The 24,498-nt window shown below is 41.1% G+C and overlaps 1 protein-coding gene across 3 annotated transcripts in view; it reads left to right on the top strand.

Annotated features, from left to right (window-relative positions):
* Kitlg (KIT ligand) overlaps positions 1 to 24,498 on the top strand; it is an 87,697-nt gene that overhangs the window by 31,184 nt on the left and 32,015 nt on the right. For all 3 annotated transcript variants that reach the window (XM_060377960.1, XM_021654635.2, XM_021654634.2), the window contains exons 2-3: positions 7,427 to 7,540; positions 18,894 to 18,956. In XM_060377960.1, the coding sequence (XP_060233943.1) occupies positions 7,427 to 7,540; positions 18,894 to 18,956 (177 nt within the window). The remainder of the gene's footprint in view (positions 1 to 7,426; positions 7,541 to 18,893; positions 18,957 to 24,498) is intronic.

Genomic DNA, 24,498 nt, shown 5'->3' on the forward strand with positions numbered 1-24,498 from the left:
GTTTCTTACAGAATCATTGATACTGAAAATGCCCCATGAGGTCTGCATTCTTAACACTGCCCCTTTATCCTCCTGCTATACTAGAATACAGAGTAAGCACTTTATGGCTGACTCTTTGATCACCTCCTCCTGAGGTGTGTGTGTAGGGGGGCGCCTTACCAGGCCACAGAGGAAGACAATGCAGCCAGTCCTGATGAGACCTCATAGGCTAGGGCCAGATGGAAGAGGAGGAGAACCTCCCCTATCAGTGGACCCGGGGAGGGGCATGAGGAGGAGAAAGGGGAAGGAGGGCAATATTGGGAGGGGATGAGGGAGGGGGCTACAGCTGGGATACAAAGTGAATAAATTGTAATAAATTTAAAAAGTTTAAAAAGAACTTCACAAAAGTGAGACTCTTCATGGCATCAAAGTACATGCAAAAACTGTGGTACAGTGCGGATTTATTTGTAATGGCTTTGAAATAAACTCCTTCAAGAAATAGAACCTTTTCAGTGCCAATTGATAAAGTTATCACAGGGTTCATTTTCACTATAATCAAGTACATTTCCATAAAACTAGCAAAAACATTTTTATAGACATTTGTGTTTGATTGACAGTAAAGATTGAGGCTGTGCAGGTGAAACTATTTTGCAATTGTACCAATCTGTCTTAATTGTATTTTAAGAAACCATCAAAGGACATATACTAAAAAGTATGATCATCTGAATGGTGAAGAATATTCAGCTATGCATGGAATATGGAACAAATGCCTTCCCATATGTTTGGTATTTGCAAAATTATTAAAATAGGAGAGATATGCCTTAGTGTCCTTGTAAACAATCTGACAGATTTCATGTAGTCTTGGGACAGTATGTTGTACTTAAAAGGACTGAAATTAGAAGTAGACAGACCCGACTTTGTACCCTAGTTCCACTCTTGGGAAGTCACTTGGTTTCTTCATCTTTAAAATTAGGACACATTAAAATTACATTTTATTTTTTCTTAGATATGCAAGATGCTTAATACAAAGTAAGTGTTTAAAACAAATAATTTCCCCCTGGATTGTCCCCCACCTAACCAAACCCCATGTCTGTACTAACATCCCAATATTTTCTAGTTTTGGTGAGCTATCTACATTTGTACTGAGAGCCAGATGCTGTATTTTTGGCACCCGTCTCACCTTGTCCGTCTACTCAGATATGTGGCTCTAGCAAGTCCCTTTCTTTTGGTCCACATCGCCAGTTGTTTTTTCTCACGGTATAATCCACAGTCTCATTCAAACACGCTGCTGTTTCTACCTTCTTTCACTTACCCCACCCCAACTCCTACTTCCATGTCTACCACCACTTCCTTTTGTTTTTGTTTTTGTAGTCTGTTTATTAAGTTTCTCTCCTTTGAAAGAAATCTCTTCAAAAGAGTTTCATATTCTGTCTTGTTACTTTTTTTCTCATGTTTTCTTAAGCCCACCTCACACAAGTCTTTTCCCAGGCTTCCTCAATAAAAACTCTGGATTGGTGTTACCAATTTAATTCAGTGGTGGGTCCTCAGCCTTTGACATAGTCTGGCCCAGCCCCTTTCTTCTTAACTTTTCTTTTACCTGTATTTATTTCTTATTGAGAAGGGTGTCACTGTGTCAATTCATTGACAACACTGTGATCCACCTGCCTCAGACTCCAAGTGCTGGGATTTGTTGTCATGTGATACCTCACTATGCTCTCAGTTCTACTTGTTTCTTCCTACTCCTTTGGTGTCTGCCTGTCTAGCTCCTGCATGTGTTCTCATCTCTGTGGAAGGCACCTGAACTCTGACACTGTAGGATGTTCGGTAGTTTGTTAGTTTTTCTATTTAGAATCCATGTATGTAGTCATCAGGGAAATACAAATCAAAACGCCCTGAGATTTCACCTTACACCCATCAGAATGACTAAGATAAATAACTCAAGTGACAACACATGCTGGAGAGGATGTGGAGAAAGGGGAACCCTCCTCCACTTCTGGTGGGAATGTAAAACTGTACAACCACTCTGGAAATCAATCTGGTGCATTCTCAGACAATTAGGAATAGTGCTCCCTCAAAACACAGCTGTACCACTCCTAGACATATATCCAAAAGACGCTCAAGTATACAACAAGGACATCTGCTCAACCATGTTTGTAGCAGCTTTATTTGTAATAGCCAGAAGCTGGAAACAGCCCAGATGCCCCTCAGTTGAGGAATGGATACAGAAATTGTGGTACAGCTACACAATGGAATATTACTCAGCAATAAAAAACAAGGAAATCATGAAGTTTGCAGGTAAATGGTGGGAACTGGAAAAGATCGTCCTGAGTGAGGTATCCCAGAAGCAGAAAGACACACAGGATATATATTCACTCATAAGTGTATACTAGATATATAATATAGGATAAACATACTAAAATCTGTACACCTAAGGAAGCTAATCAGGAAGAAGGACTCTGGTTAAGATGTTCAATCCCCATTCAGAAAGGCAAAGAGGATGGACATCAGAGGAGGGAGAAAACAGGGAACAGGACAGGAGCCTACCACAGGGGGCCTCTGAAAGGCTCTACCCTGCAGGATATTGAGGCAGATGTTGAGACTCATAGCCAAACGTTGGGCAGAGTGCAGGAAATCTTATGAAAGAAGTGGGAGATAGTAAGACCTGGAGAAGACAGGAGCTCCACAAGGAGAGCAACAGATCTTAAAATTCTGGGCACAGGGGTCTTTTCTGAAACTGATACTCCAGCCAAGGACCACTCATGGAGATGCCTGGAACCCCTGCACAGAGACAGCCTATGGCAGTTCAGTATCCAAGTGGTCTCCATAGTAATGGGGACAGGGACTGTCTCTGATATGAACTGATTGGCCTGCTCTTTGATCACCTTCCTCCGCGGGGAGAGCAGCCTTATCAGGCCACAGAAGAAGACAATGCAGCCACTCCTGATGAGACCTGATAGACTAGGATCAGAGGGAAGAGGAGGAGGACCTCCCTTATCAGTGGACTGGGAGAGGGACACGGGTGGGGAAGAGGAAAGGTAGGATTGGGAGGGGAGGAGGAAGGGAGGTACAGGGGGGATACAAAGTGAATAAACTGTTATTAATAAAAAAGTATCCATGTATGTCTTAATCCAATCCTTTTGTTTAGAATCTTGTTTATTTAGTGAAGCAATCATATTTTTATTTCCAGTCCCAACCAATTCCCTTCCCATATCTAGATTGCAAGGCTCTGACTTGCTATCACCAGGGGAAGACCGCACAAGTTACCACGCGAGCGGAGTAACTTCGAGGCTGCCCCACAGTCCTCTCCTCTGGCACAACCACCATTCTTCAGATCCAAATCTTTGAGTTGCCTTGACTCTCAAATCACAGCTCAGCTGTAATTCTCCTGACTCAGTGTTCAAACTCCTACATGTTTCTTCCCAATGCATTTTTGTTACCATTCTTTGGTGGCTTATAGTGGTAACTCTTAATTAATATCTTTTCATTTTATTCTGTTTAATATGTTTCTGCCTTTTGTTACCCTAAAGCAATCACGGTGGTTTTGAGACAGGGTTGCCAGTATCCTGGGCTGGCCTCAAACTTAACCATCTAGCTGCGAATGACCTTGGACTTTGAACTTTAAACTTGCTTCCAGATCTTGAGTGTTGGTATTACAGGTATGCACCACCCCGTCTGGTTTGTGTGGTCCGGTTCGAGGCTTTGTGCTTGCTAGGAAGCATTCCACCTCTGACCCCTTATTTCATTTGCTTCTGTTTTAATTTAACTCATCTTGTTTCATTCACAGTAAAACTGGACTGTGGGCTGCAGTACCCTTGGTTTTGCCTCCCCGTTCTCTCTGATGCCATCTGCTGCTCCTGGTTAACTTTTGCGCTTTAAATAAAGATGATTCCTTTAGTATACCTAAGGGACTTGACATCTGGTTTTCTCTGTAGCATCATTTCCCCACAGATGTCTGAGTGGAGTACTTTAGTTTCATCCAGTCCTTGGGGGGAAATACCCACGAGGCACCAACTGATCACTGTGTTTATAATGCCATTTTAGGTTCCCACCCATGCTGCAGTCCTGGAGGACAGGGGTAAAGGCTGGTTCTGATGGTCTTTTCCTTGGACTCGGGAATACCAGGGAATTTGGTCCTCCCTGTAATTCTTTCCAAAAACCTGAGCTCAAGATATATGCAGGTAGCATGCCTGTATTTCACACAGGAGAATACAGCTGAAGATGTTAGGTAGATAATTGGTGGGATGATTCTTTGAGAGCCAGTGTGGTCAGAGGATGGAAGTCCCTCAGTGTCTCCGAAGGGCCACTGAACTGGGAAGATACTAGAGGGGTGGTCCTGCATACCTGTTGTCTGTCATTGCCACACACATTGCAAGTGTGCAGCAACTTACAGACACCAGGAAAAGCGTCGGGGTAGACGAGCTATCAGCTCAGCTGTAACAGCACTTTGCTACCTGTCCTGAGTTTTCCCCTGAATCTGGAGATAGTGTGGGTTCCATTCCAGACACCGTATCAAAGCTACTATCACATAAATGAGAGTCACTGGACCTTTGATTTTCCTGTATATATAAAATTTATAGCCACACTATCCTGTAGAGCAGTCATTGTGTTACAGAGTTACACATGAAACGGTGTGCACACATGAAATTGAAATACTTTTTTCAGTTTCTCAGAGATTAAGAATATTAGCTGCTCCTGGCTTCGATTCTCAGTACCCATCCGCTAGCTGACAAGGTATAACTCCGGTTCCAGGGTAATGATGCCCTCTTCTGGCCTCTGTGGGAATCAGGAATGTAGATGGTGCACAGATCCACATACAGGAAAACCACTCATATACAGAAAGTGGAATTTAAAGGGACTATATTACTTAAATGCTGAGGGTTATCTGAGGTGGTGGGAATTGGCACCGATAAACTCCATCACTATGTGCTTGCCACAGACCGCCAGTTTGTAAAAAAGCAGCTGTAAACCGCAACATGGAAGAGCCTGCTGAAATCAGGTACGCTTGTCCTGCTCCTGGATCTTTTGTGACCATCAGTTTGAACCTAATACCGTGCCTGTTTGTGACTTTAGGTTCAAATGATCTCATTTTAGGTGTTTTAATATCAATCCTCTGTCCTGGCTCTAATAATTCTTTTCTCCAAAGATCTTCTAACATGCTACATACTATAATTTCATGCTTCTTTATGGTTCACCGCCCTAAGTTAAAGGTGACATGTAGGGAGGTAGAGGTAGTTTGTTTTCTTGTTCAGTGTTTAGCCGTAGCGCCTAGAAAGATGTGTGGCACATGATGTATACTCAATAAAGCACCGATAACTATTTGCTGAATGAATGAGAAACTTTTATATCTCTATCCTGCGCCTTCCCAATTTTCATTCAGTGTGATGGATAATGCCTGATGAGGACAAAAAACGTCATTTGCTTCCTAGGACCTACAATATGAACATTATTCTCGGTGAGGCTGGCCAGTTACCAAGGTCCTTGGGGAGGCTTCCCAAATCTTATCAGGATAAAGGGCCTTGGAGAAATCATTTTCAGGAGGAGTCACATTTCAGCGTCAGCAATATGAAAGAAAGGCGTGATATAACAAATAGCCGTGAAAGCAATCTGTGAAGTACATGTGCCAGCTTTTCCTCCAAACAGGAATGGCTCCCCACACAGATCATGTGTGCAATTTGACCTCTACTGTGGTCTAAGGGGGATGGTATTAGGAGGAGTGTTCCCCACAGTGCTCAGAGTAACCCCAAATAAACTTAAATAGGATTACTACTAAAGCAGACCTCAAGTGGTGAAAGAAGAGATTTTAATTCTATCTGTGAGCCGCTATATCCACAGAAGCACGGCTGTATTGACAAATTTTAGCAAATGAAAATCGTCATGTGGTCCAGTGTGTCAGTGGGCAGATGCTTTATTGAAAATAATTTAGTGCTTTTTAACACGTGGCTAGCCTCAGAAGTAGGAAGGATTCTAGCCATGGAAGCCCGTGTTTTGCATAATTTTAAAATGCTGTAGACGAATGCTAGTGCATAAAAGCGCTAACCCCTCTTTTAAATACTTTCGCATGCCTTTGTTCATGTTCCCCTTATCCTCCCCCCCCCCCCTGAAGTGGTCATTCTTTCCTTATCAGTGTTTCCAGAATCCTTGTCTTTTTGATTTTAAACAGTCACATCTTTTCTCTAGGTTTCCTTGGAGTTGCTTTCCTACCCCGTGTCTCCCTCCCCTTAAGATTAATTGATTAATTGCTTTCTTCTCTGTGTTCCCAAAATCATTTATCATGGTTGAGGTATTATTTATTTACCTGCCTCTGAGTTTCAAGGACATCTTCATCATCTTCGTTTCCCTGGTGACTGTTGCAGTCACTGCCTCCTGAAACTTCGCTTTGGTAAATGGTTTCTGAGTTAGAGAGTTAGAATAGATTTTTGTCTTGGCCATGGATTCATCCGGCAAACACATGTTGAGGGATTTCTGTTTGCAGGGCACTATTGTATGTGTTTGTAGATGCTTGAAAATAATTATAAATCAGATGCTCACGTTCTGAGAATTCTGTAATATACTGTAAGAAAGAAACACAAATCACTCATAAAAAAATAACTAATCTATGGTGGAAGGTGTTATTTTCTTAGAGGTGTGTGTGTGTGTGTGTGTGTGTGTGTGTGTGTGTGTGTATGAAGTAGAGACAGGCCTGTGAGGGGACAGGGATGGAGAGAAAAAGAGGGACAGAGAGAGGGCAAGGGAGGGAGGGGGAAAAAAAGGGAAGAAAGGGAGAGAGAATTTCCTGCCACAGTTCAAAAACATCTTCCTATTGGCTAAGAAAGTGTTTCCCTAAAAGTGGCTAGCAATCTAATGCCATACAGTAATTCTTTTGCTGTCTTAGAAATTGGGTTAAACTCTGTCTTCGATCTAAAGGCACAGCTCTCTGCCTTGCCATTTGGTGCGGTGTGCTCTGGGGTGCTAGCATATCCGTCTAAATGAAAGTTCCTCTCAAGGTTTGTGTCTCTGCTTGCCTTTATGAGTGTCTACCTTTAAAAGTGAAGCAGTTCCCTTCAGCCTTAGGGTATGAATTTCACACATTCCTACTTTTTCTGAGGTCCCCCTAAGTGATAATTCCTCCACATGTTGATACAAGTTCATCCCTAATTGTCATCAGGGAATTGGCGGTAGAAAGCTTACAACAGAAGATAAGAGTAAAGCCATTGAAAAAAATAATTCAACGGGATTGTAGCCAGGAGTATCTTGTTGTTGCTCTTTTTCTTAAATTTGGTGAGAGCAGCTTGAATGCCTGACATTTAATTATATTTAAGCCACCAGATTAAAAAAAAAAAAAAAAAAAACAGCAAAAAACCACTCCTGTGTATTTGCATTTACCGCATATGGTATAAGGTGTTTCTGCTTTGCATAATTATGGATTTTTAACTGATGGACACCAAGAAATGTTTCTGTTTTTGTTTAGACTTGGATTATCACTTGCATTTATCTTCAACTGCTCCTATTTAATCCTCTCGTCAAAACTAAGGAAATCTGCGGGAATCCTGTGACTGATAACGTAAAAGACATCACAAAATTGGTAAGTAAGGAATGATTTTGGCAGCTACGAATCTGTCTTTTGCTTGCTGACCATAGGATTAGAACACTCCTGCCCCAAGTGTTCAGTTTTCTAAGACAAGGAATTACTTTGTGAATCTGAAGAGCTTTTCCAGGTCAGGTGGGAGATATTTTAGGTCATGGAGGATTTTTCTGTAAAGCAGGCCCTTTGAACACCAACATGGTGACTTTGGTTCTTTGCTGGTCTTGTCCTCTCAGTCAAAGACAGTGACTGGCTTTTCCACATTACCTGCTGAGTGGTTTTCTCTGTGCGACGCTGTCTGCCAAATACCTTCCTGCTCTGATAGAAAGCATAGTCACAAGGCATCCATGATGGACACGTTCACCTATCAGCACACAGTTTACAGTTTGGCATGTGTGCCACGAGATTTGATTCCAGTGATTGCAGCAGGAAATGCTTTTCCCAGCCCCTACTGAGGATCCACTCACCTCCATGCTTGTCACACTGGAAATCCTCCCTCACCAAAATCCATTCGGTACACATGCAAATTGCTCACACCCAGCTTCCTGGTTTCTTTCTCTTGATGCTCCTTTTAAGACTCAAGTCAGAGAGCAAAGCTTAATTGAGATGCACTATGTCCTACTCTTGCGACCTAGGAGAGATATTTTATACTTACTTGGACAACTGACAATGACTTGGATGTCTTCAGAGTTTCAGCCAGGCATGGTGACATACACATGCAATGACTCGAGAAGATGAGACAGGAGAATCATGAGTTAGAGAACAGCCTAGTTCTATATGATGACCTGAAAGAAAGAAAAGCAAGTTGAGTGAAAATTCCTAAGCTATATGGCCCTTCATTATTTTAAATTTGACTAGAGAACACAAATGATACAAGAATGAGGGAGAAATAAGAGTTGTTATATAGAAAAACGAAATAACATATACTTACTGATATTAGTATAAAAAACAGTGAGCTCCATCTTTGTATACACATTACTGGGTTATGGGTTGAGTGTGTGTGTGTGTGTGAGAGAGAGAGAGAGAGAGAGAGAGAGAGAGTATAGTGTTCATAACAGAACTTGAAAATAGAATTCTATTGTTAGGGTTTAGCTGATTTAGCCTCAGTAAAGAATTAGAAACACATACACACACAAACACACTCACTCACGCATAATTTATGCATATTCCTTGACATGCCAAGACATTCCAGGTTTAAAAGCATTCTTGCATACTGTGCACAAGGCCCTGAGTCTGTTCCTTAGCACTGAAAGTCATAAAATAGCTGACAGTGTATGTATGGGCCACTTGAAGGTCCAGTGAGCAAAGCAATACGGCTTTTTCCTATTGGCTTTCCAGCTCAGCATATGGAGAGTGAGGAGGAAGTAGTTTTGGAAACATAGATCATGTTTCTTTTCTTCAAGTTTCTTTTTAATATGTGACTCAAGAAATAATATTAAAAAGATGATGTGTGTTTATAGGCTAAGTTCTGTGTATATCAAAGGAAGATGTTCATTTGTTGACACCCAAGTTCCATGTGTGTGGGGGTATGTGGTCTAAGGCATTGTATTTTCCCCCTGTGCTTATGAATGTGACTTTATTCCAAACTAAGTTTTTTGATATATAATTAATAATCTTGAGAGATCATCTTAAGATTCACGGTAGGCCCAACATTCTGTACCTGTAGAGAGAGAGAGCTTTGATACGGAGGTAAGACATGGGTGGCTAGGGGCAGGTGTGATGATTAGCAGCTGTTGTCAACGTGGTTACACTTGGAGTCATCGTGGAAACACAACTCTGAGTGTGTCCATGAGAGTATTTCCAGGAAGATTTAACTGGAGAAGAAGGACCTACCCTGGATGAGGATAGTGCCGTCACTGGCACGGGATACTAGTCTGAATAAAAAGGAGACTGCAGACTGGTTACACACCACCAGTGACTATTCTCTATAGGAATTGTGTTTTCTCAGTATGTGCTTGAACACTGAGCTGCTATGTGTATCACCAGCACAGAAGTCAGGTATTTGGGAGACTTTTTGGCTTTCTTTTGTGTGCACATATTTTTGTTTTGTTTTCTTGCTTAAAATAGGCTTTTCCTCTGTAGACAAGCCTGGTCTCAACAAACTTGTGATGTTTTTAGCCCATGCTGGCATTACAGGTACATGCCACGACACCAGGCGCATTGACCTAGTTTTCTCTTCCGTTAACAAAAGCAGCCTGAGAAAGAATGATTTATTTGGCTCATAATCCCAAGTCCATCACTGATGGGAAGTCAGGGTAGGAGGAACTTGAGTCAACTGGTTACATCACACCCACAGTCAGCAGAGAGCAACGTATTAAGGCGTGGACGCTAGTGCTCACCTCAGTTTCTCTATTCTAACTCTAGTTGGCATTTCATGCCCAGGGAATGGTGCCACCCAAAGTGGATAGGTCTTTTCACACCGGGTGGAGCAATCAAGTGATCTCCCGCAGTTATGCTCACAAGCCCATCTGATGTAGACAGTCCTCTTCCCGGGACACCGAGTGGAGCAATCAAGATGATCTCTCGCAGTTATGCTCACAAGCCCATCTGATGTAGACAGTCCTCTTCCCGGGTAATTCTCAATCGTCTCAAGTTGGCAGTTAAAACTGTCCGTCACACCCATTGTCTAGTATTGTTGGGCGAAGGGAGAAAGGACAGGCTGTGCTTTGATGCACATCACCATTGCTCGTGGTGCTTATGAAACACTGGGCCCTAGTCCAAGGAACTGATTCAGTAAGCCCGGGAAAGGGTCCAGGCACTGACATTTTTCATGAAGTTCTGTAGAGAGGTTTCAGAACAGTCTGCTTTAGATGGTCTATTCTGTCGAAAGGTTAGAGACAAAGTATTCAAGATTTAGCTCAGTGCTAGAGCACTTTCATGTGTGAAGCCCTAGGTTAAAAAATAAGTCAAGAGGTCATTATTGCTGTATTTCAGTACAAATCCTAATCTTCAAGTGATTCTAGGTTATGCAGATGTTAAGCATATCAGTTAACACAAAGCTCCAAAATGTGCTTAAGGTAGGTCACTGGAAAAGAACCTGGAGCTGCTGCTGTATTGGTGGATGCTGGGAGTAAGCTTGGGGAGCTACAAATTTCAAATAGGTGCTTGTAGGCTGGAGATATGGCTCAGAGGTCGAGCACTGGCTGCTCTTCTAGAGTACCTGGGTTCTGTAACTCCAGCTTTAGGGGTTCTGATTTTCGCTCCTGACCTCCTTGGCAGCAAACACACACATGGTACGCCAGTATGCATGCAGACAATACACTCCTACATATAAAATAAAATACATTTTAAAAACAGGTGGTTCGTGTGTTGGAAGATGAGGGGGTATCGGACCACAGGCTGGACATATGGAGATTAATGCAATGCTTCAGAGATATTACTTGTAGGTGTTCTTGCAGAGTGTCAAGGGGACATGACTTAGGAGGCACTGCTTCTTATAAATGGCAAAGTGGAATTTTCAAGCAGCACAGGTGGAATTACAAATACCTCCTAAGATTATCTATTCTTGCCTTTATCTGCTGATTATTGCCTTTTCGTAACAAGTTAATACATTAAAAAAAAAAAAAAACCAAAGGCATTGTGAAGATAAGAGAGAAGAAATGCTTGGAAAGCTGGTGTTTGTTAATATATATAGTAAGATAGAATTTCTTACTCTGAGCTCAAATATTAAGTCGCTGGGCAAGGAAAAAAGATTTTCTTCCTTCCAGCACTTGACTCAGGGAAAAAATATCCAAGAGGTCTTCTAGTGAAATCAGAATGTTCTTTTGGATATTTGATAAAAGACACTTGAAAATAAATCAGTTTAGGAAAACCAGGACTCGGAAGAGTGCTTGTACCTGAATGAAGACCTACACAGTTCACAGCCTGTAATTTATAGAGGAGAAAATTAAAGTGCATAAAACAAATCCTGAACACAGAGAATTATTGAGTGAGTTTGATAGATTAGCTCTCAGAATTACTATGTGAGTGTCCCACTATACCAGGGAAAAAAATGTCCAGCAAGATGGCTTGGCAGTTAAAGGAACTTTTTGACAAGCCAGACAACCCAGCTTCTATCTGTGGTTCTCCAATATGTGAGAAGGAGAGAACTGATTTCCATAAGTTGCCTTCAGAGTTACACATACAGATACACATACATTCTGGCATTATGTGCATGCATGTGCGTGAGCGTGCGCTCGCACAAGTGTATGCACATACACACACACTAAATAAGTGTAAGTAGTTTTTAAAATTTCACAGCATCGCAGAGGCTCCGGTCTGTGCTAATGTGTACACTGGTTAAAATAATGAATCTTGGTAGATCTGTGTTTACATGCTACCTCTTTTACATTAGATAAGTAATTACCTTTCTGAGTCTGTTTCTACATTTCAATTATATATTCGTATATATATATATATATATATATATATATATATATATATTAAATAAGGAGGTTTTTTTAAGCCAGTTATTATTGCATAACTTCTGTCTGCCCCAGCTTTCTTGCCATTTACCATAAATTAATTGTGCTCAAGCCTATCAAATGATTGTGAGAACTGAAACAGAAGAGTGTCTGGACAACACACCTTCTATTGCTCAGCCATTTATGGTGGTGGTTGTGGTAGTGTCCTGGATGTAGAAGGGAATGCAGAGGTGATCTAAAGAAACAATAGACAAAAAAGGAAGCAAGAGTGCCAGAGAGGTGGAGCCAAGCTCTGGGACCCTTTACCTCTTCTGTGCCTTCAGGAACAGTAGCTGTCAGTGCTTTGTAACGCCACCAAGCCCTTTGACTTTTGCTTATAGATCCATGCTTCTAGATAAGGCTTTGCTTGCTGTAGATTTGCGCTTTTTGAAAGAATGCCCCAAAGCCATTGCTTTAACCAAAATTGGTAAGCTAGGAGGAGAACTGCCCCAGTCTCTTGGGAGCTGTGCGAGCCCCAGTGCAGAAGTGCTGAGGTAGAGCTCCTGGGTGTGGGTTTAGGAAGCCTAAGGAGATGATGAGTTTCCCAGCTACTTTAGCTGGGCTTATGTAGGCTTGCCTTGGTTTTCTCGTGTTTGTAAAGAACTTAAGTGTTTTGCTTGTTAATCCGCCAGCCTCCTTCATTCAACAGGAGGAAACGCTGAGGTTATGGAGGGGGAAAATGCAGAATTTCTTTTAAAGAGTGGTAGGCAGAGACCCTTGGTGGAAGCTGGGGACACAAGGTAATTTGAATACCATTGAATACCACTTCATCTACCCCGTAGGCAAACTGTTGGACCCTTCTGGGATCCACTTTTCTGAATATCAAAACAAGAAACATGGACAGGATTGAGAGTCCCTAACATTTCCAACTCTAAATTGTCCTTTCCAAACCTTTATGTCCGTTTCTGGAGGCAGCTGTGTATATACAGCTTTCCTCACTTCACAGAGAATCCTGCGCCCCCAGGAAGAAGATCTATATGATTAGAGAATTTGGCAGCCCTTCTTTGTGCTTTATATTATTTTTATTCCACAGTAATGTCTCATTAGGCTGTACCATCTAGTATAAGTCAATATTGGCCAGACTAAAGGGAATTGTATGGAAGAAAAGGACTTGGTTTTGCAGGTGTAGCCCTGGTGCTGTTTTGTGATGGGAAGAACTCGGGCTGGCACTGTGTTTTTGCTTTGTGCTCACAGCTGTTCCTCCAGTGGAGATCATTCCTTTGTGTTCTCTACCAGCTCTGCCCCTACAGTAGGTGGCAACTTACACTGTGCCCACAGACCTTAAGTATGTTTGCTTGGGTGATTCTCATGCCAAGGAAGCACATGATTTATAGCTTTACATTTTTTTTTTAATTCCTTCATGGACATTTTGTACTGCCTCTATGGTCCCCACAGCTTTTATTTGAAATTCTTCGGGCATGTTTACTTAGCATAATAGTTCATCTATTTACAGAACAACTTTGTTTTTGAAAAATGTTGCAAGACTTGTTTCAAATGGCAAACGCAGAACTACCTAAGCAAAGAGTCTAGTATGTGAGAAAAGGATGAGCTGAACTTGAAGTATTAATTCTCTGGATGATTAGGATGTAGTGTTGAGTGCTTGTCAGTGCTCATGTGGGAAGGAATCCAAATCTTGAAATAGTTCGAGTGGATTCTTACCGTCTGTCCTCCTTATTCTTCTTTTCATTTCCCTTCACTTGGGGAACTTAATTAAGTGTGAATTTTTAATTCTTTCTGGCTGTTCTGCTTAATTGTTAAATAGCGACCCGATCATGATTTGTCTTTCTCAAACAGTTTTTTGAGGTAGGCTGATGTTCATAATGGATATTGCTTTGCCAGTAGCCTGAAGTAAATGATTCGGCTGTTGTTTATGAGTTACCAGGACAGTACAATGAATTCTATTTCCTGAGCCACCTTATCTTATTGTGATTGGAAAGCCATTGCATTTAGAAGCTCAATAACCATAACTTAGCTGGAACCATCATAACGTGTATATAAGCATTATACTCTGTCCCTGTTGTTAATAACGTAATATTACAGACTTGGTAAATTATGAAGGGTTTTAATTTGCCTCACAGTTCTGGTCCAAGTCAAAGATTGTATCTGGTGTTTCTGTCTGACAGAGTCCTAAGACAGGGTAATATATCACAAAATGAGACAGAAAGCAAAGATAAGACCCAATCAAACTGGCTTATGTGGCAGACATACTCATGAGGTAATTCATTAATCTATACATTATATTAAGAGAACAATCCACATTCCTAAGGACAGAATCCCAGCTACCTCTTAAAGGTTCCCACCATGTATCATATTGAAGGTTAAATTTCATCAAGATGGACTGTTGAGTTAGTTTAGGAAGCAAAGATGCTTAGCTAAATTGAATCCCTGGGACCCACAGATAGGAGAGAACTGACTCCCACAAGCTGTCTTCTGACTTCCACACATGCACGCACACGCACATATACACACATAGACACAGACAAGAAGGGGTAGGGTTATAAATAAATGCAAAAAACTAAAATAGTTCCAGCATTAGTTTTTCAGGAACAAAATGTATTCAAATTATGGCATTGTGAAGTAGATTTAAAAAAAAAAGACGATCTTAGGCTAGGATTGTATCTCATACCATATGCACAGAAAGAAATAATCTGTTTTGTTTGAAAGGAAACAAAGGTTCTATGTACTTCCATTTAGTTGTTCTGAACTAAGGAGAGATGGTATAGAAAGCTTTCAGAAGTCATCTTAATTTTTAAAATACCAATTGAATTATCTCCTTCTGTTTCTTTCTTAAGTAATCATGTAGATACCCTTGGGAGGAAAAAAAAAAATCAATGATAGCCAATCTAGTTAGCTAGGTTTTTAGACAGTATTAATGGGGAAAAAATTGTCCAAAGACACTAAAAGGTGTTTTTCTGAAGTACATATGAGGACTGGAAGTCATGTTATAGAAAGCCGGACAAAAGTGAACTAAGATGGATGCATTAAGTGTTCTCTGCTGCAGCCATGATTATTAAACACCGCTACCTCTGATGAGACAAAAAGATCATGACCTTCTCTCCCATAAGGATCTAGCAAAGGAAACTGTCTAATAGATGGTGCAAAGGAAACTGTGAGTCACTGCTGTGGATGTGGGAGAAACACTGAGACCATAGGTTCTTGTCACAGATGTCCAAGTGCCCGCTGATTGCACAACTTTTAGTGACCTTGATGGCATCTCAGTCATGCGAACCAGACATTTTAGATCACTGACCTAAGAGATGGAGTTAAGTGTCCTGAATATTTGTGTTCTTTTCTCCCAAGTCCAAATACCTGCAGGGGCTGGTAAGCAGCCAGTGCCAGCTTGCCTTGCCAAAACTTTTTCTTGGCAAAGTTTTGAGCCTTTCCGAAAACTGTTCCCCTTTGCTGTTTTTTATTTTATTTTATTTTTTTTCTTTTTCTTAATGTCACTGAATATGGTCAATCCTCAAATATCCAAGGAAGACTAAAAATGGGTCCTTCTAGTTAAGTTAGTGCATTATGCAGTCTTTACTACCAGTGTGTTAGCTCTGGAGAATCTAGACTAGTACCTGCTTTTCTTTTCTTCCCTCTCTCTTTCTCTCCCTTATTTCCCCTTCCTCTTCTTTCATCTTTTTTCGTTATTTTTTAACTTTTGTCTCTCAGTCTTCTCCCCATGTTCTCCCTCCCCCAGATCCACTCCTCTTCCATTTCACTTTAGAAAGGAGCAGGTCTCCTGGAGATATCAACCAGACACAGCATGAAAGGATGCAATAAGACTAGGGGTTAAATCCTCATATGAAGGCTGGACGAGGCAAACCAGTAAAGGGGAAAGTGTCTCGAGAGCAGGCAAGAGTCAGAGGCATCCCCACTGCCTTTTTAGGAGTTCCACAAAACCCCAAGTTAAGCTAGTTCCTGCTTTTCTAGAGATTTCCATTCTCTTGTGTAAATGCTGAACAGATGTCCAGCACTTCTCTAGTGGCACTGTAAACTCTGCTTGTCTCTGACCTCTCCATTCTTCCATCCATCATTCCAGCCTACACATCCTAAATTTACTGCCCTGTCCCTTCCCATGCTTGGCAGAAAGTCTAACTAGACTATCTCAGTAATTATCCACTTAATCCTCTTTCACGGACAAAGTAGAAAGTCCGAGGAGGTAATGCAATGTGCCTTAGGGCCACTGTTCCTGTTGAACGGTGCTGCCTCCCACAGGAATCTGGTAGCCCAGCTCACAGAGGTCCCTTTTAATTCAGTGTCTCTTTTCTAGATGTCTCAAACACACAGCAAGCTTCCACATCCTTTCCTTGCAAATGATTCTTCTGTATTTAGCATTCGCCACTCTACTGCACTTATTTATACACATCTGAATCCTACCTTCCTTTCTCTCCCTTCTTTTCTTTCCTGCCTTGTCTTACCTACCACTTTCTTCCTTTCCTTTACTGTGGACTTTAGAGACATGGCCACCATGTAATCTAGGAGGGACAGACAGTCATGTAGCTCAGGGCTCTCAAACTCTTATCCCTCTGCCTCAGCTTCCAAAGTGCTCAGAATAAAGACATGCATCACCATGCACAGCTAGCCCTTAGCATGAGTTATTTAATCCTCATGAAACCTTTAGCCACACTCTAGTCTAATTTGCATTTAAGCACGTGGAAATGAAAGCTGAAGCAGTTGAAGTAACTTCCCGTACCCGAGTTAGCAGGTGGTGGGCCGGCCTCCAATGTAAACCGTCTGTCTTCAGAACCTGTGCTGTTGGCCCCAACTTCAAACTCCACACCTTTGAGCAACATCTGTCTTTCAGGTACAAGGCTCTCTTCTCTGCACAACTTTCCCCAGTGATCAATAAACAGAGACATGGAATGTATCGCAGGGTTATTTGTGCTTTCTCAGTCCAGGATTCTGTTCAGGATTCTGCAAATGCTGAGAAAGCAATACAATAACTTATGAAATGATCATAAACAGCTGCAGCTGAGGTTTTTTTGTTTTTGTTTTTTTTTTTCAAATTCTCCTCAAAAGGTAATTGAAAGCAAACACGGAAAGCCAAGTACTAATGAGTCAACACTGTGGCTTGGTGTGCAGACCCCAGCTCAGTGAATCAGGGTTTCTCCCTCTTCTCAGGTACTCCTAGTGCCCCTGACCTTGGAGGTAGCACTTAACCTCCCACCCCCCCATACTCCCGCAACTCCTGTTCCCATGTGTAAGACAGGCTTAGTAAGCTATATCTATCTCATGGGATTGCAACCGCAACTGTATGAAAACTTACTATAACTTGTAAAGCCGGATTCAAAAATAGTCTTTTCTTTCAGTCCCACCAGAAGTCAAACATAGGTAAACCAGCTCCAGGAGGGGCGACATCCCCCACTGACACTGTGGAAGTGTCAGTGTCCTTCCTGGTCACAGAACTTTTTTGCCCTTTCTTTGGCTTCTTTAAACAAGCTTTTATGTGTTGATGACTCATGAAGTTGGGCAGCATCTCTCTTAACTCTGTCCTTTTGATATGCCCTGGTCCTAAGGTTTTAACTACTGATCCTAGCCTTTCATTTTAAAATGTATCTTAAACTAGATCTTCAAGCAAGTGGCCTCAGTCAAATGATTTGGTCTCAGTAAGTCTCATTTTCTTCACTGGCTAAACCCAGATACTGTGTTAGAGTGATGATGATGCCACTTGCACCCTTAAGAGCACAGTGCCTAGAAAATCGCAAATACTTGAAAACAATTTTGCTATTGGAAGAGCAGTTGTTGAATTTGCCCACCAAGGCTGAAGTGAGTGAGAGGTGGAATAACGTGAGACCAATTACTGCCTTCGCTCTGCTCTGACAGCTTCTGTGTCTGACTAGCGTTCTCTCACCAAATTGCTTTCAGATTCTATTGGCAAGTCCAAGAAGCAGCGTATGTCTTATGTTGTAGAAAGCTTAAAAGATAACCTACCCCTGTAAGCACACATGCGATCCCAGCTTTCTACAGAAACAATGAAGACATCAGACACAGTTAGACATTATACACCATTGAAACCATTTTTTTCTAGCTAGTTCTCAATAATAATAATGATAATGATAATAATAATAAAAACAAACATGGTTGCCATTTTACTGTGTGTTTGGCACTTCCCTTGTAACATGTAACTGGATCTCTGTTTTGTAAAGGAAGACAACCAAGATAGTTTAGCTTAATTGCAAATTCTGTAGTTCCCAGCCCATTTGCTTATTCGCTGACACCACAACTATTGCTGTAAACATTTTAGATGCTTTCTGAACCTTTAGAAGCTAGCGAGATTGGTGAAGCATGTCGTGTTCAACCCAAGGTAAGTGGTCTGAGTCACAGAACCCAACCTTTCTACGTTAAACTCTAAAGCGTCCCCTTTTTAAAAGTGTAGCCTTGTCCTTCCGAAACCTTAGTGACTTTTCATGGGATCAACATGGAAAATTAGTCCTCCAGCCTGAGGGTTTGTCAGCATCACTGGGAGCCTTGTTCCATATAATTCTGCACATCTGCCATGACTTGTGAACTTGTACCTCTAAGAGCTTCCTTCTTCATGCTGATCTATCGCTTTGAGAATCACTGATGAGAGAGGCCGAACAAGCTATGTAGAAACGGATTAGAAAATTGTCCTATAGGGGAATTCCAATGTAGCAGTTAGAAATCAAGATTTGCATACTATATTTTCAAAGGAATTTGTAAAGTGGTCGTTGTAGATTCACCTCCAAGATCCATGTCTTCACTAGTCCTGGGTCCCGTATCAGGTATGGTATATACTTAGCCACCCATAAGTGGATTTAGAATTCAAAAGTTTTGTTTTATCACTGTATATTGGACAACAAAGGGGAATGGAATGTAAATGATGTGACAGGTTGGATGTATGAATTTTCTCAAGGAATTCTTTCATGTCTACTCACTTATTCATCTATTGGTCTCCGTAGGTGGCAAATCTTCCAAATGACTATATGATAACCCTCAACTATGTCACCGGGATGGATGTTTTGGTATGTAATCTGCACATTTCTGAGTTATATTTTAGTGGCTGATGGGGGAAGTGGGGTCATCCACATTAAAGAAATTATCTGTTCTTTGTCTTGATTTAAAAATCATGTCTTTATAGATGATGAGTTACACATTTAAACAAAAATCCTCAATCTGCTGCTAGATTATCAGTGAACATTGTGTATTTTAGACCTGTGTACTGAAAGGAAATGATCATCTTCTTTAGACTTAGAAATCAATGTCCCTTTTTCCAGTGGCTATCTCTCAAAGGAGTTTGAATGTAAAATCATGTTAATTAATTTTTTTTCCTTGGCAGTGTCTCATATATATGGTACTCTCATCCCTATTTCATTTAAAGGGCGTGGAATTTTTATTTGTGAGCTTATTAGCCATGCAATAGATCTTTGGATGAAAGTATTTGGTTGTAACCGAAAATTCTACCCTGTGTCTAAAACACTATTACACAATGTCAGAATTTGTGAATATGAAAGAGACGTAGTTTGTATAGCCTCTTCGTAGAGCTTCTCAAACCATAGCTTCGCTCAGCATCTACTTCATATGTTCACCCTAAAGGTAAAATGTAACTCAGCCTCATACAGGCTTCCTGCTTCCCCCCCAGCCCCTCTCCATTACTCCCCACATTGTCTCTTAATGGTATTATTCTGAGCTAGAATTTTCTGCTTTGATGTGAGTGGTTGAGTGTTAGGCATTGGACAAATTCCACTAGAGTAATGCAGACCAAAGGCGTGCACGGTGTCTCTGCATGACCTCAGGCTTTGCAATACTGAAAGATGTGCTGTTAATGCTGGTACACTATGTGTTCCAACTCGCACCTTAGTCCCATGTTTTCCACACATGCTGTCCATGGTGGTTCTCTGCAGCTTTTGTAACCCTGGAGTATACTTAAAGCCACTTGAGCTGCTGTTTTTGCAACCCTTACTTTTACCTACAGCAAATACTCACAGCATGTTGATTATACATCTGTTGTTTCTGGTTTTGGGGGACCAGTCAATCAAAAGCATGTTACTGTGCTCCTTAAAATACTTTTCAAATACTTCACGAGATTTTTTCAATTCCAGTTACTGTCCATGGCTATACTTCTTTTACTTGATGAGTATTCTTAGCATAAACTGCCAAGAGTTCTTTAGAACTCCCTAGAACATGTGTCTTCATGCTGTACCATCTATCCTCAAGCCTGGCCACCGTCTGTCCATTCTGGTAGAGGGGTTCTTTGCAAATAGAGATGGAAAGTTATAGCAGCTTGAAAATTAGTCAATGCAGTCAGTTGATCCCTTTAATCAGCAAGTGTTGGGTGAAGAGCCTTACAGAGCCTGTGCTTACAAATTTAAAATCTCTGGCCTCAGCATTCAAGTGCTTGCCCAGCAAATGTCAAGTCCTGGATTCCATCCCCAGCACCACAAAATTAAACACACAAACTAACAAACAAAAATTAAACGCACAAACTAACACACACATACCATTATGTGGGGGGTGGTTTTTCCTCTCATCCTATAGCTCCCAGAAGGACCACTCATGAGATTCATTACACATTAAACAAATACCTAGACCATATACCTAGGCTTCTCTTTGACTAACTCATAACTTAAATTAACCCATTATATTAATCTAAGTTCTGCCACATGGCTGGTTACCCTAGCTCAGGCACCATGTGTCCATCTTCTTCACATGTTGCCTGCTGAATCTCCCTTGCCTGTCTCTCCCAGAATCTCTTCTGCCTTCTATTTCCTGTCTCAGCTATAGGTCATAGGTTTTTTAATTCACAGGTGTTGCATCCATATAATACACAAGAGATTCCTTCTACAAACATTTTTATAAGAACTGTGGGGAAAGTACTTAGCCTTTTTGTCACTTTTTTTCATTTGCAAAATGATTGTCACTCCACACACACACATAAGGGTGAGAAGAAAGCCTGTACATTAGGTAGACTTATTCGTATTCACAAAAGACTCAAGAAGGTTTACAGCCCAGACTTATTTTAACCCAGGTTCTACAGTTTGGACATAACAAACCTAGCAATAATAATAATAATATAAAGAATTAAATAAATAAATAAAACTCTAATATCTTCTCTACTCCCACTCACATCCCACCCTCCCCCAGCTATCTGACTCTTAACTGAGTTACTGAAAATGGGGATAGAAGTAATTACAGTGGTGAGCCAAGTGTTAAAAGGAAGCTTCTAGGTAACTGTAGCCCTCTTGAGTCTGGCTACTGCCAGACTTGCTCAACGCAATCCTGTTGCTCTCTTCAAAGCAAGTGTTAAGCGGGAAATAACTAAATAGATGATTTTTGTGCCGCTCTAATTGTATACGGTGCTAAATCATAAATTTCCGCATGAGCTGGTGATAGCTTGAGCCAGGCTTGTAAAAATAAAGCCGATTTATTGCCACATATTTTGTGCGTGTTTCTGCAATTGAGAGAAGCCTATTATTTGGTCTTGGCATGCTATCGTGGAACTACTGAGAAACATTGTTCTTGGCCACTGCAGTTGGCAGGAAAAAGCAAGCTGGTGCGGAGGGCTTAGAACACAAACTGGGGTCTTACCCTTTACCTTCATTTTAAAGTCTTCATTTCTGCCAAGACCAGAGGCGTTTCCCAGTTGAGTGGCCTGTGGTGATTTGTTGGTGGTCAGAGTCCCAGCTGCCTAATCTTTTGTATTTAAACAATGAAGGGTGGAGTGGGACTTGATGCCAGAAAGATTCCCTGGGGCCAAAGCAATAAAAGTCAGCCTTGGGCACTGGGCAGGATACAGTTTATTTTTCACTTTTCACTTTTGTTGTTTGAAAAAAAAAAACAAAACAAAACAGCTGAAGACTGAAAAGGAAAGTCTACTTTGCTCATGGGCCTTCCATAATAGATAGAAAATTAACCTAGCATATTCTCTCTCTCTCTCTCTCTCTCTCTCTCTCAGAAATAGCAGGTTGTGATCATCCAGTCAGTGTTTGAATTCACTAATAATCGCCAATTCAAAATCCTCACAACAATAATATTGCCAGATGGGTAGGATTTTTTTTTCTTGAACTTCTTTTTTTTTAATTAAGAAATATTTTAAAATTTATTTCTTTATTCACTTTACATCCTGATTGCAACCTCCTTTCCTTCCTCCCTGTCTCTCCCCTGCCACCTTACACACTCCTCTTCCTCATTCTCTCCTCTCCTATTCCTCAGAGAAGGGCGAGGTCCCCCATGGATACCAACCTGCCCTGGCACATTAAGTCATTGCAAGACTAGGTGCATCCTCTCCCACTGAGGCCAGACAAGGTAGCCCAGTTAGGGTACAGTATCCAAAGGTCAGAGAGCTCTGCCAACCCACTGCTCCAATTGCTGGGAGACCCACATGAAGACCAAGCTGCACATCTGCTCCATATGTGCAGGGGCCTAGGACCAGTCCGTGCATGCTCTTTGCGTGGCGGTGCAGTCTCTGTGAGCCCCCATGGCCCCAGTTTAGTTTACTCTGTAGGTCTTCCTTGACCCCTCCAGCTCCCTCAGTCATCCCCACCCCCCAACTCTTCCATAGAAATCCCCAAGCTCTGTTTAACATTTGGCTGTGGGTCCTTGCATCTAACTTAGAAACACCTGAATGAATGCTGCTGGGTCTTTCCTTCACCCATCAGTTACTCTGCAAAGAATGGACTCAGGGTTGCTGAATGTGTTTGTTCTAATGTGTGTATCAGCCCACAACCCAAAAGATGCTGGAGTAAATTCCTCATCATTTTCAATTAGAGTAAATTATGTAAACACAGTCCCGGTTTTCTTTGACTTTTTATTTGGAAATACCTTTAGTTGTACAGAATATTTGCAAGAACATTTGAAGAACACTACATGCTCTATTCCAGATTCAACTATTTTTTTCATTTGCCTTATCAAAACCTTTTCTGTATAAATACTTATTACATTATTTTCTCAAATAAATTGTGCACACATCATGGGCATTTGCTTCTAAACACTCTAGTATATGTCTCTTAAGCAGAGAATTATTATCTTACCTTTCAGCAACGTATTTTCAACTCTAGTAAATTTAGCAATAATCATTCTATTTTAATGTATTGGATGTCTTCAATTTTTATCTTTTTTGTGTATTCACTTCTATTACTCTAGTAAAGGTCCATTCCAGGATCATGATTTACATTTAAATTTTTTAAATGATTTTTTTAAATTCACTTTACCTCCTTTACATTTTAATTTTTAAAGATTTATTTTGATTACTTTAAATTGTGTACCTGTGTGTGTGCACGTTCAGGCACTCTCACAGGCATGGGAGTAGGTGCTCATAGAAGTCAGAAGTATTGCTAGACTTGGGTGCTGAGAACTGAACTTGGTTCCTGGAAGAGAAGTGCATCTCTTAGCTGCTGAGCTGTCTCTCCAGCAGTATGATTTTACTATTACAAATAGAGACTTCTCGAAAATCGCTAGTCCAGTTAATTTATCTAGCTAAGGGGTCATTGAAGAAGTAATTCAGTTAAGATTTTTGGGATGAGAAGAATAGCCTAGATTATGGAGTGGGTCCAGTCAGTGAACTTGCATCCTTATCTAGGAATCAGATGTGTCTGAAATAGAGGGGGAGGTTTGCAAATGTTTCCCTGTTGGCTTTAAAAATGGAAGCAGGAGCAGCAGGAATCACTGGCCAATGGCCTGTTGGAGTTGGAAAAAGCACAACAAAGTTGTCCCTCAGCACCATGAGTGTTTGGTAAGATTTATTCCGTACGTGTGGCCTCAAGAACTGTAAAAGAAACTTGATCTTGTCAGTGGTAATTTGTCCTAGCTACAATAGGAAATCAACAGACCATATTTTAAAGTCCCTTTCAAAAGTCCTTTCCCCTCTGTCTTTACGGCACTGAAAGTTTTGAATGAGTCACTCTTCCCCTTGATAAAGTATTCCCTTTCACACATGATAGGTTCCTACTAATATTCTGTGGACCGTATGCATTCTAAGTCAGAGCCTCACATGATGACACCTGCCCAGAGCATGCAGTGTCTGTCATCTCATCCAAAGCTTCTTGTTTCTCTCACCTGGTTAATTGTGTTCAACTGATTTCTGTGCAATTCCTCATTAACAGTCTTAGAGACAGGTTAAACCCACATGATCATCCTGTTCCTTATCAAAGTTTAGTAACCACTGACCTTTATTACTTGAACTAATCTTTGCTGTTGCATCTTTTTGTTTGTTTGGGTGCTTAGGAGTATAGTTCTGCCAGACACACTAAGCCATATGCCCAGTTCCAAAAGCATTTTAAAAAAGGAACAGCTAAAAGGGAAGTGATTGAGTGAGGACTTGACAGTAAGCCTTTATCTATAACCTTCCTCGGGCATGCACATCTTCACTTTGAGGGCTATTTCCATTTTCTTTCGTCTGTGTCTTTTTTCTCTTTATCATTCCAGGACTTATTATTGAATGCTTTGTTTCTTTGGTTGAAGGAGCGACTTAAAAATAATTATACAATTGTGGTTCTATTCCTTCCTCCTTTGTATATGCTGACTGACTTCCTGTTCATTTCAGAGTCAGTAGAAAGTGTCATTGCAACC

Source organism: Meriones unguiculatus, chromosome 2, assembly GCF_030254825.1.
Source record: "Meriones unguiculatus strain TT.TT164.6M chromosome 2, Bangor_MerUng_6.1, whole genome shotgun sequence".
NCBI lineage: Eukaryota > Metazoa > Chordata > Mammalia > Rodentia > Muridae > Meriones > Meriones unguiculatus.